The sequence below is a fragment of the Kogia breviceps genome, chromosome X, assembly GCF_026419965.1.
Source record: "Kogia breviceps isolate mKogBre1 chromosome X, mKogBre1 haplotype 1, whole genome shotgun sequence".
NCBI lineage: Eukaryota > Metazoa > Chordata > Mammalia > Artiodactyla > Physeteridae > Kogia > Kogia breviceps.
The window spans coordinates 92,911,711-92,925,335 of record NC_081330.1 but is presented as its reverse complement, the minus strand read 5'-3'; the positions used below and the strand labels follow the sequence as shown (position 1 = coordinate 92,925,335).

General features: G+C 43.6%; 1 protein-coding gene across 1 annotated transcript; it reads left to right on the top strand.

Annotated features, from left to right (window-relative positions):
• Positions 1-4,671: 4,671 nt before the first annotated feature.
• SSX4 (SSX family member 4) lies at positions 4,672-10,457 on the top strand. Its single transcript, XM_059050211.1, has 6 exons — positions 4,672-4,740; positions 5,186-5,300; positions 5,657-5,752; positions 7,214-7,263; positions 9,229-9,367; positions 10,357-10,457. The coding sequence occupies exons 1-6, from the start codon at positions 4,672-4,674 to the stop codon at positions 10,455-10,457; spliced, it is 570 nt and encodes a 189-aa protein (XP_058906194.1).
• The last annotated feature ends 3,168 nt before the right edge of the window (positions 10,458-13,625 follow it).

Genomic DNA, 13,625 nt, shown 5'->3' with positions numbered 1-13,625 from the left:
CAGGCCTAGCGGCCATGGCTCACGGGCTTAGTTGCTCCGCGGCATGTGGGATCTTCCCGGACCAGGGCACGAACCCGTGTTTCCTGCATCGGCAGGCGGATTCTCAACCACTGCGCCACCAGGGAAGCCCATTATTTGGGTTTTTTAAATATATTGAGTTGTATAAGCTCTTTATATAATTTGGATATTAACCCATTATCAGTTATATCATTTGCAAATATTTGCTCTCTTTCAGTAGGTTGCCTTTCTGTTTTGTCAGTGGTTTCCTTTGCTGCTCAAAAGCTTTTAAGTTTAACTAGGTCCCATTTTTTTAAATAAATTTATTTATTTTTTTAAAGTTATTTATTTTTGGCTGCTTTGGGTCTTCGTTGCTGCATGTAGGCTTTCTCTAGTTGAGGCAAGCAGGGGCTTTTCATTGCATTGGCTTCTCTTTGTTGCAGACCATGGGCTCTAGGTGCACAGGCTTCAGTAGTTGCAGCACGTGGGCTCAGTAGTTGTGGTCATGGACTCTAGAGCATGGGCTCAGTAGCTGTGGTGCACAGGCTTAGTTGCCCCACGGCATGCGGTATCTTCCTGGACCAGGGCTTGAACCCATGTCCCATGCATTGGCAGGCGGATTCTTAACCACTGTACCACCAGGGAAGTCCTAGGTCCCATTTTTAAATTTTTGTTTTTGTTTCCTTTGCTGTAGGAGACAAGTCCAAATAAATATTGCTACAATTTATGTCATAGTGTTTTCTTCTATGAATTTTATGGTTTCTGGTCTTACATTTAGGTCTTTAATCCATTTTGAGTTTATTTTTGTATATGGTGTGAGAAAATGTTCTAATTTCATTCTTTTACTTGTAGCTTTCCAATCTTCCTAGCACCACTTATTGAAGAGACTTTCTTTCCCCCTTGTATATTTTTATCTCCTTTGTCATAGATTAATTGACCATATGTGCGTGGATTTATTTTGGGGCTCTCTATTCTGTTCCATTGATCTATGGGTCTGTTTTTGTGCCAGTACCATACAGTTTTGATTACTTTAGCTTTTTTTTTGCGGTACACAGGCCTCTCACTGTTGTGGCCTCTCCTGTTGTGAAGCACAGGCTCCAGATGCACAGGCTCAGCGGCCACGGCTCATGGGCCCAGCCGCTCTGCAGCATGTGGGATCTTCCCGGACCGGGGCACGAACCCGTGTCCCCTGCATCAGCAGGCGGACACTCAACCACTGCGCCACCAGGGAAGCCCTACTTTACTTTGTAGTATAGTCTGAAGATACCTCCAGCTACTAGTTTGGGAGTGTGATACCTCCAGCTTTGTTCTTCTTTCTCAAGAATATTTTGGCTATTTGGGGTCTTTTGGGTTTCTATAAAAATTTTAAATTATTTGTTCTAAGGACTTCCCTGGTGGTCCAGTGGTCAAGATTCTGTGCTTTCACTGCATGGAGTGTAGGCTCAATCCCTGGTCAGGGAACTGAGATCCTGCATGCCGTGTGGTGCAGCAAAAAATAAATGATTAATTAATTAATTAATTTGTCTGTTTGTTTGTTTAAGTTCTTTGAAAAATATCATTGGTATTTTGATAAGGATTGCATCAAATCCGTAGATTGCCTTTGGTAGTATGGTCATTTTAACAATATTAATTCTTCCAACACAAGATTCTTTCCATCTGTTTGTGTAGTCTTCAGTTTCTTTCATAAGTGTCTTATAGTTTTCCAAGTACATGTCTTCTACCTGTTTAGTTAGATTTGTTCCTAGGTATTTTATCCTTTCTGATGCAAATTTAAATGGTATTATTTCCTTAATCCTCTTTCATTGTTTTTTCTTTTAATTTTTATTTATTTATTTATTTTTGGCTGCATTGGGTCTTAGTTGCGGCATGTGGGATTTTTCATTGTGGCATGTGGGCTCTTTGTTGTGGCGCACGTGCTTCTCCCTAGTTGTGGTGTGCAGGCTCCAGAGCATGTGGGTTCTGTAGTTGCAGCACAAGGCTCTCTGGTAGTGGCACTCAAGCTCAGTAGTTTTGGCACATGGGCTTAGTTTCCCTGCGGTTGTGGGATCTTACTTCCCTGACCAGGGATCGAACCCATATCCCCTGCATTGGAAGGTGGACACTTAACCACTGGACCACAAGGGAAGTCCCCACTGATAGTTCATTGTTATTGTATAGAAACGCAACAAATTTCTGTATATTGATTTTGTGGCCTTCAACTTAATGAATTCATTGGTGAGCTCTAGTAGTGGTTTTGGTGGCATCTTTAGGATTTTCTATGTGGAGTATCATGTCATCTGCAAATAGTGACAGTTTTACTTCTTTCTTTCTGATTTGGATTCCTTTTATTTCTTTTTCTTATCTCATTGCTGTGGCTAGGACTTCAAATATCGTGTTGAATAAAAGTAGCAAGAGTGGGCATCCTTGTCACATTCCTGATCTTAGAGGAAATGCTTTCAGCTTTTCACTGTTTTTTTTAAAATTTTTCTTGAGTATAGTTGATTTACAATGTTGTGTTACTTTCTGCTGTACATTGAAGTGTATGTGTATATACATATACATATATCAACTCTTTTTTAGACTATTTTCCCATATAGATCATTACAGAGTATTGAGTAGAGTTCCCTGGGCTATACAGTAGGTCTTTATTAGTTATCTATTTTACATAGAGTAGTGTGTTTATGTCAATCTCAGTCTCCCAATTTATCCCTCCCCACTTTATCCCTGGTAACCATAAAATTGTTTTCTACATCTGTGACTATTTCTGTTTTGTATATAAATTCCTTTGTTCCATTTTCTTAGACTCCAAATATAAGCGATATCATACAATATTTGTCTGACTTACTTCACTCAGTATGACAATCTCTAGTTCCATCCATGTTGCTGCAAATGTCATATTTTGTCTTTTTTATGGCTGTGTAATATTCCATTGTATATGTGTACCACATCTTCTTTATCCATTCCTCTTTTGATGGACATTTAGGTTGCTTCCATGTCTTGGTTATTGTAAATAGTGCTGCTATGAACATTGGGGTGCATGTATCTTTTCAAATTATGGTTTTCTCCAGGTATATGCTCAGGAGTGGGATTGCTGGATCATATGGTAACTCTATTTTTAGTTTTTTAAGGAGCCTCCATACTGTTCTCCATAGTAGCTGTACCAATTTACATTCCCACCAACATTCCCTTTTCTCCACACCCTCTCCAGCATTTATTGTTTGTAGATTTTTTAATGATGGCCATTCTGACCTGTGTGAGGTGATACCTCATTGTAGTTTTGACTTGCAGTTCTCTAATAATTAATGATGTTGAGCATGTTTTCATGTGCTTTTTGGCCATTTCTTCTTTGGAGAAATGTCTAGCTTTTCACTGTTGAGTATGATGTTAGCTATGGGCTTATTATATATGGCCTTTATTATGTTGACGTATGTTCCCTCTATACCCACTTTGTGGAGAGTTTTTATAATAATTGGATGTTACATTTTGTTAAAAGCTTTTTCTGCATCAATCTATTGAGATGATCTTATGATTTTTGTTTTTCAATTTGTTAATGTGGTGTATCACATGGATTGATTTTCAGATATTTAACCATCCTTGCATCCCTGGGATAAATCCCACTTGGTTATGATGTATGATCATTTTAATGTATTGTTGGATTCGGTTTGCTAATATTTTGTTGAGCATTTTTTCATCTATAGTAATCACTGATATTGGCCTCTAATTTTCTTTTTTTGTGATATCTTTCTCTAGTTTTGGTATCAGGGTGATGCTGGCCTCATAGGATGAGTTCAGAAGTGTTCCTTCCTCTACAATTTTTTGGAATAGTTTGAGAAGGATAGATATTGATTCTTCTCTAAGTGTTTTGTAGAATTCATGTGTGCAGCCATCTGGCCCTGGACTTTTGTCTGTTGGGAGTTTTAAATTACTGATTCAATTTCATTACTGGTATTTGGTCTGTTCATATTTTCTATGTCTTCCTGGTTCCATCTTGGGAGATTGTACATTTCTAGGAATTTGTCTATTTCTTCTAGGTTGTCCATTTTATTGGTGTATAGTTTTTATAGTAATCTCTTATGATCCTTTGTATTTCTGTGGTGTTGGTTGTAACTTCTCCTTTTTCATTTCTGACTTTATTGATTTGGACCTAGTAATAGCCTTTAAATTCACTCATATTAGTGATCTTCATTTCTTTTCAGCAGAGCAAAACCCCACATCCCTCTGCCTGTAAACTGAAACCCTTCAGTCAGAGACACCATATGATCTCTGGGACTTACCTCCCCAGCTTTGCCTCAAAACATCCCCCCTCAATAAAACTATACATTCACTTCATTGCTTCCCCAACAAGGGTGTTCATATCTTTCCTTAAGGATAAGCCAAACTCCAGGAAAACTACTAACAACAGTAACCCCCCTCAAAGACTCAATGCTGCTTTGATCATGCCCACAGAAAACATGTCATCCCTAATCAGTCCTTCTCCCAGACACCTCCAATCCCCTATTCTCATCTTATTTCCCCACCCCCATGTCCTTACTCAGGGACAGATAAGCCAGGGATGGAGAAAAGTAGAACCTTAATTACAGGTGACTAACTGAGTGTGGGGCCTTCCCTCAGCACTTTCTCTCCCAACAGAACTTTTGGCCTTGTGGCTGGACAGATCCAGGACATGTTCCTCTAGATCAGACCAACCCCAGCACCATGAACAGAGGCAGCTCCTTTGCAAAAAGCCCCAGGGAAGATAGCCAGAAACCAGAGAAGAACTCCAAGGTGAGGTGATCTGGAGGGGGCAGAGGAGTGAACCAGGGGACAGTGTAGGGTGGCTAGATTTCTGAGGAGGGGAGGTCAGAGGCACTGGGAACAAGGAGTAGCATGTCACGAGGACATCCAGAGCTTCCCACCCTCACTCTGTCCTTGCCTAGCATCCCTGGGTACAAGATCTGTGACCTTGTACTGGATTGGTTGACTCTCAGTCTATTCCAGAAGGTGAGAGGAGAGGATGCCACCAGCCTTAAGCACCTACTGCATGCCAGGTGAGAACCTAGGCAATGTTACCCATGTTCTGTCAGTTAGCCATGACATCAACCAGGAAGGATTATTATCTCCAGTTTACAGATCTAACATGGAGATCCTGCAGCCAAGGAAGAGTTCCTGGCTGAATGTCAGACATGTTTAGCTGAGTCACTGCTAGGATTTATTCTTCTTTCTTTTCTAGGCTTTCAAGGATATTTCCAAATACTTCTCTAAGAAAGAATGGGCAGATCTGGGTTACTCAGAGAAAATCACCTATGTGTATATGAAGAGAAACTATGACACCATGACTGATCTAGGTAACAGGAAGTTCTGGGTCCAGACGAGGCTGGGAACAAATGACCATCCCTCTTTACATACCATGGCTTCTTCTTAGTCTGTGGCAATTGTCCCACATTTGTCCTTTAGTGTGGGAAGAAATCCCAGGGCAGCTTCCAGACATTCTGTTCTTTTACTCTTATGTCCTGTGCAAGGCTGTGGACTGGGAGTGGCCACAGAGATGCCCTGTCCCAGATCCTGCGCATTTCTCTCCCACTGGCCCTGGTTCAGAACCCCCCTCCCCCAGCTGATTAGCTTTACTGTTGGTGCTGTGTCCCAGCATTCTACCCTCCTCTCATGTTGCCTGTTAAGAGACAAATATTTTGCATCATTCTAGGTCTCAAGACTACCCTACCAACTTTCATGTGTCCTAAAAAACGAGCCACAAAATCCAGCGGGCATGATTCTAAAGGTCGGAACCCCAGGAATCAGTGTAAGTGACAGGAAAGGGTCTCCTGAAGCCTGTCTACTTCGGGGTCCAGATGGGGAAAGATTCTCAGGAGTTTGTCCCCTCAAAAGCATCATGGTTGAGTGAAAAAAGTTGGATGCAGAAGGTTAAGCACAGTCAAAGGCCATTCATATAAAATCCTAAAATATGCAAAACAAGAATATATATATTGTATGGCTAGTAAGTACATGGTAAATGTATAAAAACCTGAATGAGAATAAAACCCATCAAATTCTGGAGTGAAGAACTGGAGAAGGAGGGAGGGCAGGGATCAGTGAGGGCCACACAGATGGCTTCAGCTGTGACTTGTTCATAGTGCCTTGTTATATTTTTAATAGAGAGCTCAGAGTGATCTGAAGTAGTTGTGAGGTAATGTTGAAATGCAGCTCGACTCAGTAGTAGATGCACGCATTTCCAATATTATTCTCCATAATTTTCTGTATGCTTGAAACATTTCTTTTTTTAAGGAGCTAGTTCTTACTAAATACCATTAATGAATCACAGGATGATTAATAAAAATTTAAAGTGTAAATCTACCCAAAACTTCTAAAATAATAGAGCATAGGTATTGGATAACTATCTTAAGAGAGAAAGTGATTAACACATTATGTAATGACATACGCCTATTTCTCTGTGTTTTTTACCAAAACCAAATAGTTGTCTCACTCCTAATTGCACCTGATTCTATGTGTTGAGTTTGGAAGAGAGTCTGAGAGAGCAGTCCTCCACACATTGACCTTTCCTACTTGTTAGTGAGCAGAGGCAACATAGGGTTAAAGAAGTGACAGATTCTAGATATCTGTGAATTTCAGCAGTGTATGTACTCACTTAAAAAGGGGATAGGATGCGTTCACTTGCTCTTTTGCTCTGACAGCACAGTTGTAAGAAGACAGGGTCAGAATGTTCAAAGTGTCTCCAATAGACCTTTGACTCTCCAGCTAAACAGGGCAGATTCCACAAGCTCCCAAAATTACTGCGAGAGAACGGAAAATCCAGTGCTTGAGTATCAACATAGTTTTTGACATTAAAGAGGTGTTCTTATACTGGAAACATTCCAGAACCGCTGGATTAAATCATCCATGGTTCATCATACACTTAACAGTTTCATTGAGGCATACTATAAAATTCACCATTTTAAATATACAGTGATTTTTGGTTAAAGACCAGTCAATTTAATTCTTTGGGGAAACAAGTAAGAAATATGTAATGAATAGGATGAGGCGGTGATGGGGTTTAGTTCACTTTTTATAAACTATCAGAAGGAAAATTATGAATTGATGCTGCAAATAAATGCATAAACCTTTATAATTCAGAGGCTTGTCTCAAAGTAACTCCTTGACAGTGAGTGGACTCATAACCCTCTGCTGCAGAATTCTGATACCACAGGAGTCTCTCTGCAGTGTCTTTACCAACAAAGAAAAATTCTGATTTGTCGCCTTCTTTTAGATGAACCTGCTCAGGAGGCTTCCAACATGCAAGAGAGAAAACACCTGAAGGTGAGTGCCTCCCAAATCCAGAGGACCAGAGACCGTTTATCTCTCCATGGATGTGAATATTGGTAAAAGTGGGAAAATATTGAAAATGGCCTGGACCTCACTGCCTCCCTTTCCTGATCTCTTTATCACAATGCCTGATGTAGTATTGAGAGCTTAATAGTAATTAACAACAACTGTGATAGCTGATACTTCTTTTGTTTTCATAGTCATGCCAGATTTATTTTAGGCAATTCACATGGATTAATTTATTTAGTCCCTAAGAAAACCTCTATGACATTGCTACTATTATTATCCCCAAATAATAATGAGGATATTATTATTATTAAATAATAATAATAAACATGCGGATATTGTGGTACACAGATGTTAAATAATTTGCTTGAGACCACAGTGGCAGTGGTAGTAGTCTAACCCAAAGCCCCAAACCATTTCCAAATTCGTGAATTTTTCATGCTTCTGAAGCTCAGGCGTTTCCCCTAGGGCTAAACTTGCAGATGCTGCTGATGCTTCTGTTTAGATGCCCACTCTCACAACAGGAAGTACCAGCTCCCCTCTGCTCAGTCAAAGGGCCCCTTTCACATTGCTTGGGAATCGCCTGGACTGTTGGCCCCTCCCTTCTGTGAGCTCCTTCGGGGCCTTGTCTGCACCTGATGCATCTCTGAAGCCTCAGTCCCAGCCCAGGGGGACCCTTAGAGTGTTCTTGAATAAGTTCTTCCACAATTGCAGATTAAACTCTAGTTTAGAGGGTAAAGGCGTCTGGCGGGTGGGTTGCCAGCGTGGACACGGTTGAGAGAATTCAAAGAAGGATCATCAAATAAAGTATTCATTTTTATGATTACCACGTTTAAACAGCATTTGTAAGCTCAGAAAGTTCTTTCACTTAGCTTGTTTTCCAGTTATTGTTCACTGATTCATAAATGAGGGAGCTGGTTATACTCTTATTGCTCACTGTTTCATAAACAAAGGAGCTGAATGAAGGTTAGCTTAAGGTTGTTGGTCAGTGACACCCTGACACCAGTAGAATTGGTAGAGGAACCACCTTGCTTAAGTCCACCTGAAATGTTCTTGCCAGGGTAGGACAGGATGTCACATCTGGCACCACTTTTTTGGCTGTCTACATGAATTTCCGTGAACCATTCCTTTCTTCTCCCTTCCCTATCTTCATCCCCCCACACCATTTGCCAGCAGTGTTTGGTCCCTTCTGCACATTGCTCCATGTACTCTCCCAGAAGCTGTCTACTTACTAGCTTATATTCGATCCCTTACATTTTATAGAAGCCCCTCCTCATTTTCACAAACCTCATGGATTGGTAGAGTGCTCTGCTTCTCCAGGTCTTCCGTGTGCCACGCTCCTGCTCACATGGAGACTCCTCTTGGTGAGAGTGTCCGTCTGGAAAGAGTGTGAAGACAAGCGTTCTAGTCCTGGAAACACCCTTCGTGTAGACCATTCCTTTTCCTTCTAACTTCCCAGGTTCCTCATAATTTAGGTACAGGTAATATAATGATCTCCCAGACTTGTTGAGAACTTTAATTAAGGTACTGCGCACAAGGACACTTTGTAAGCTCTAAAGCACTCGAGAAATGTTGGTTGTAACTTCTCCTTTTTCATTTCTGACTTTATTGATTTGGACCTAGTGATAGCCTTTAAATTCACTCATATTAGTGATCTTCATTTCTTTTCAGCAGAGCAAAACCCCACATCCCTCTGCCTGAAAACTGAAACCCTTCAGTCAGAGACACCATATGATCTCTGGGACTTACCTCCCCAGCTTTGCCTCAAAACATCCCCCCTCAATAAAACTATACATTCACTTCATTGCTTCCCCAACAAGGGTGTTCATATCTTTCCTTAAGGATAAGCCGAACTCCAGGAAAACTACTAACAACAGTAACCCCCCTCTCAAAGACTCAATGCTGCTTTGGTCATGCCATTGATACTCTGTATGTGACCTTCACATTAAAAAGGTGATGCCCAAGAAGTCTGAAAAGAAAAAATATCCTTCGAAGTCAGTACCCAAAACATCAGGCTCAGAGCAGGCTCAGGAACAGCTGTGCCCCCTGGGAAAAGAAGATACCTCTGATCAGCAGAGTATGGAAACATCAGGTAAGAGGAAGCTGGGAACAACTCCTCTGGCTTCCCTGGCCATGTTCAAGTACATGGGCTAGGTGTGGGAGGTGGATCCTGGACAGGCCTGGAGCCAGGCTGGGCTGAGGACCTCACCCAGCTCCAGCTGAAACATTAGAACTGACTTCCAGGGAATTTCCTGGTGGTCCAGTGGTTAGGACTTGGCACTTTCACTGCCGGGACCCAGGTTCGATCCCTGGTTGGGGAACTAAGATCCCACAAGCCACATGGCACAGCCAAAAATTAAAAATAAACAAAACAAGATTTTTAAAAACCTGATTTCCAGAGTCACAGACTTGAGTTTCATCGATATGAAAGCTGTGTAACTCTGGTCAAGCCTTCCAAATTCTCTGAGCTTCAATTCCTAGTCCATAAAATGGAAATAAAGAATCAGAGTTCACAGGTTATTCAAAGGTGTTCAATTCAAGGGACCTCCCTGGCGGTCCAGTGGTTAAGACTCTGTGCTTCCACTGCAGGGGGCATGGTTTCCATCCCTGATGGAGATCTTGCATGCCACACACAGAGCAGCCAAAAAAAAGTGTTCAATTCAGTCTACAAGCCCTGACGCCATGAACGGTGCTCAGTTCATCATTCCGTCTGTGGTAACCTGGGAACATATCTTACCCAGAGTTTTATCCGCACCTTCAGCTCAATGCCTGGCACACAATATGCCCTTAACAAATACATGCTGAATGAAAGAAGGTCGGAATAAATGTTCTGGTGAGTAAAGAGGTTGGGAATCTAAACCTGACAATGGAAGGAGCCAGAAGCTAAAACTAACTGGTGTTTGGTGTGTAATGGTGCAGGTTTAGTATCTCAGCCTCTCTGAGCCAGAAGGTGTGGAAAAAAGACTATGTAAAAGGCCTGTGGTCACTTGGGAGGGAGGAGGCATCTCCTTATCTGACAAAACAGGGCCCAACACTGCCTAACCCACCCAACCCCCATTTACCAACTGTTTTCCACCACAGGACCCAGGAGAAGGAAGATTGATGACTGGACCCACAGTCTGCAGGAAAAAAAGAACTTAGTGGTCTATGAAGAGATCTGTGATCCCAAGGAAGATGACTAACTCTGTAAGTGACTTTTCAGTCCATCCCCACATCCCCGCAAAATGCACTGTTCTCTTATGGTACTTGTACCCCATCTTGTTGCTTGTTCCCAAATTATTCCTTTCTCCCTGTCCCTTGGGGTGCAGCTCTGAGGCTAAATGAGGAGGTTTCCCATTCTCTTTCTACCCCCTGCTTTGTATATCCAGAGATCTTCCCTCCCCAGTATGCTGTGGGCTCCTAAACCCCAGGTCAGCTACTGGCGTGTAGGCCACACCTTCCTCTAGCCTAGAAACTCATAGGACAGATGAGGGAGTCGCTGTAGCCTGAGCAGAAGTTTGGTCTTTCGAAGCAGCGGGAGGAAAGCATAGACCACAAGGCAAGGTGGAATCGGAGTGCACAGGGCTATGTAGATCAGAGTTAAGTAGTGATTTTTCAGTCAATGGGAGCTCACCGCCGCTTATTTTCCTTCTCTTTCCGTGCCTCAGCCTCAGGGATGTGACAAGTGCCCATGATGAGAAGCAGAACCTGATGGCCTTTCGTGAACATGGGCATGGCTGTGAACTCCTAGCCATCAGCTGTATCGCAAGTGAAAGAAAGAGTTCACAACAGTGAAGAGTTAAACATGATTTTTCTTACTATGTGCCAAAAGTTGCTAGATATTAGAGTTGCGTTGATGAGCAAGACATATACCTAATGTGTATTTCTCTCTGTGTATCCCTGCATCTACCTTAAAAAAACAAGTATTGTCAAGTATTCTTTGTACAAAATGGCACTAACCTCCCTCTCTCCAGATGCAACTACTGAGAGCAGTTCTGGGTGTTTGATTCCAGATGTTTTTCTCTGCATTTACGCACACGCACACGCACACACACACAGGGTACCACTATGAGCATCTCTGACCTGCTTTTCCCCTCTAGCAGTGTGTCCTGGACGAGTCTGTCTCACTCTGTTTCCTGTTCAGCATGTGCTCCATGCTACAAACCTCCATTATTCATTTACCCTGCATCAGTCACTGACAATTAATAAACATTTACAAGTTTTTCCCAGTTGTTTGCTCCTCCCGTTCTTGTGCACACAACCCTATGCACCTGTGTGAGTATTTCATTAGGACACGTTCTTAGAAGTGGAATTGCTGTGTCAAAGATCCAACACCTAATGGGTTTGTACTGTGTACTAAGGGCCATTCTAGGTGCTGGAGAGATGTCTGGGAACAAGGTAAACAACTGTCCCTTGTCCCTGCCCATGTGGTGGTGACAGTCTAGTGGGGGATGTTGCTAGTTTTTATTCTGATGGATGCTGTACACCCCAGTCCTGGGGCAGAATTCTGCAGGTGGTTGGACACCTTGGCCTTTGCTCTTTCTAAGATCTTCAGGGTCATGGGACTGGGATGATCTATTTGGGAGTATGTGGGAGGAGACAGAGATGAAACTGTCAACTGGGGAACATGGAGGAATAGGGAAGGAGAGGTCCATTATGAGGACCGTGGTGGACAGGAATGGAAGAGTCCACTTAATCATGATTCAAGGGAGCAACAGATGGAAAAGTCCACTGGACAAAGGCATGAAATTGCCCATCTCACAACCAAGGGCTTGGGAGCTGGGATAGGGATCAAGTGTTGAGAATGGGACAGTCCTGTCCCAAACGAACCGTTGCAGGCCACAGAGCTGGAACAGTCGGCTCTGGGGAAGGGAAGAGAGGACTCTAATTTAGAACAAACCATTATGTGTTTGGGGGGACATTAAGGCTACAAACGGAGATCCAAGGTGACTTACATGGGACATCAAACATCAGCCCCAGATGGAGGCAGTGTTGCACCATTTTGTCCATTCACTGCCCATCACCTCAGCCTCCTGGCTCTCATCCAGCCTTGGAAGGTCTCAACTCTCCTGCTGAGGCCTCCATCTCCCCTACCTCTGCCTTCATCCCACCACTGGACCCATCCCCTCACCCCAACAGATTTGAATCAAAGGCAAGAGGAACCGTAAGCCAGCAGATAATGGGCTCCTGGAGAAGGGCAAGAATCAAGTCTCTCCTTGGACTCTGATCACTGTGACTCAGGTTGGAGCCATGGTTGCTGGGCCAGAATTGGGTCTACCCCCTCCCACAAACACTCTATGATAGCTGCAAGGTCGCAGGTTGCTGTCCACACAGCAGCCCTGGGGCTGGGCCTGGGTTTGGGTCTCCTAAAGACCTCGGGGATGGGGGACCCTGCCCAAGAGGACCTTGCTCTGGGAGACTGAGGAAAGCCTCAGAGAATCACCACTCTGTGGAGCTCTAGACCTGGGAGTTGGCATTGACTGTGACAGACAGGTGGGGAAGGACGCATGGCCCTGGGTATGGACAGATGTGGACACCCACATAAACCCTCCCTGACCAGCATGTTCTGAGGCACAGCCTTCCTCACAGGGGTGACCCTCCCCGCAGAGCCAGCTCCTGGGGGCTGCATGGTGAGGGCATCCCAGTTTACCTGAGTCCCCACCTACTCCTCCAAGAATAATAATGTCTCGCCACTCAGGGTCATACCTTTGCATTAGATGGGTCCCAGGCCCAGGAGTCTGCATCCCAGGCCAGGAACAACATCTGCAGGAATGAGGGAGGTGTGGTCCACTGGGGTCTCCCCCTCTCAGCTCACCTTCCATAATAACCATAGAAAGTACAATTAATATTCATCTTATGTTTGCAAAGTGCCTGGGCTGATACTAAGTATCTCGTATGGATTTTCCTGTTTATCTCCACAACCAACGTCTGAGCACAGATACTATCATCATTATGATACTATAGATGTTATATATAGCTAGAGAGAGAGATTGTAATGAGAGATGGAGGCACAGAGAGACATCCAGCTTCTTGCCAGAGTACCTACACCTGGCATGTGCAGGAAGAGCTGAGTTTGGAACTCACCGTGACTTCAGAGACACTAAGGAAGATAGGTATGTATTTGGCGGGGTGGAGAGACTTGAATGAGCTCTGAGTTCTGCCCCAAATCTCAGGGTGGAGAATATGGAGTCATTTTTCCAAGACAAGGAACCCTAGAGGTGGAGCGTGCCCAGAGGGAGAGGCAGGTTTGGTGGTAGTGAGGGCAGTGGAGGACGGAGATATACAGGGTGGGTGGAAGAGGGGCTGGCAGAGAGGCAAGGGAGACCCAGGGCCAAGTGTGGGTTATCACAGCCATCGGCGGGAGAGGGTGC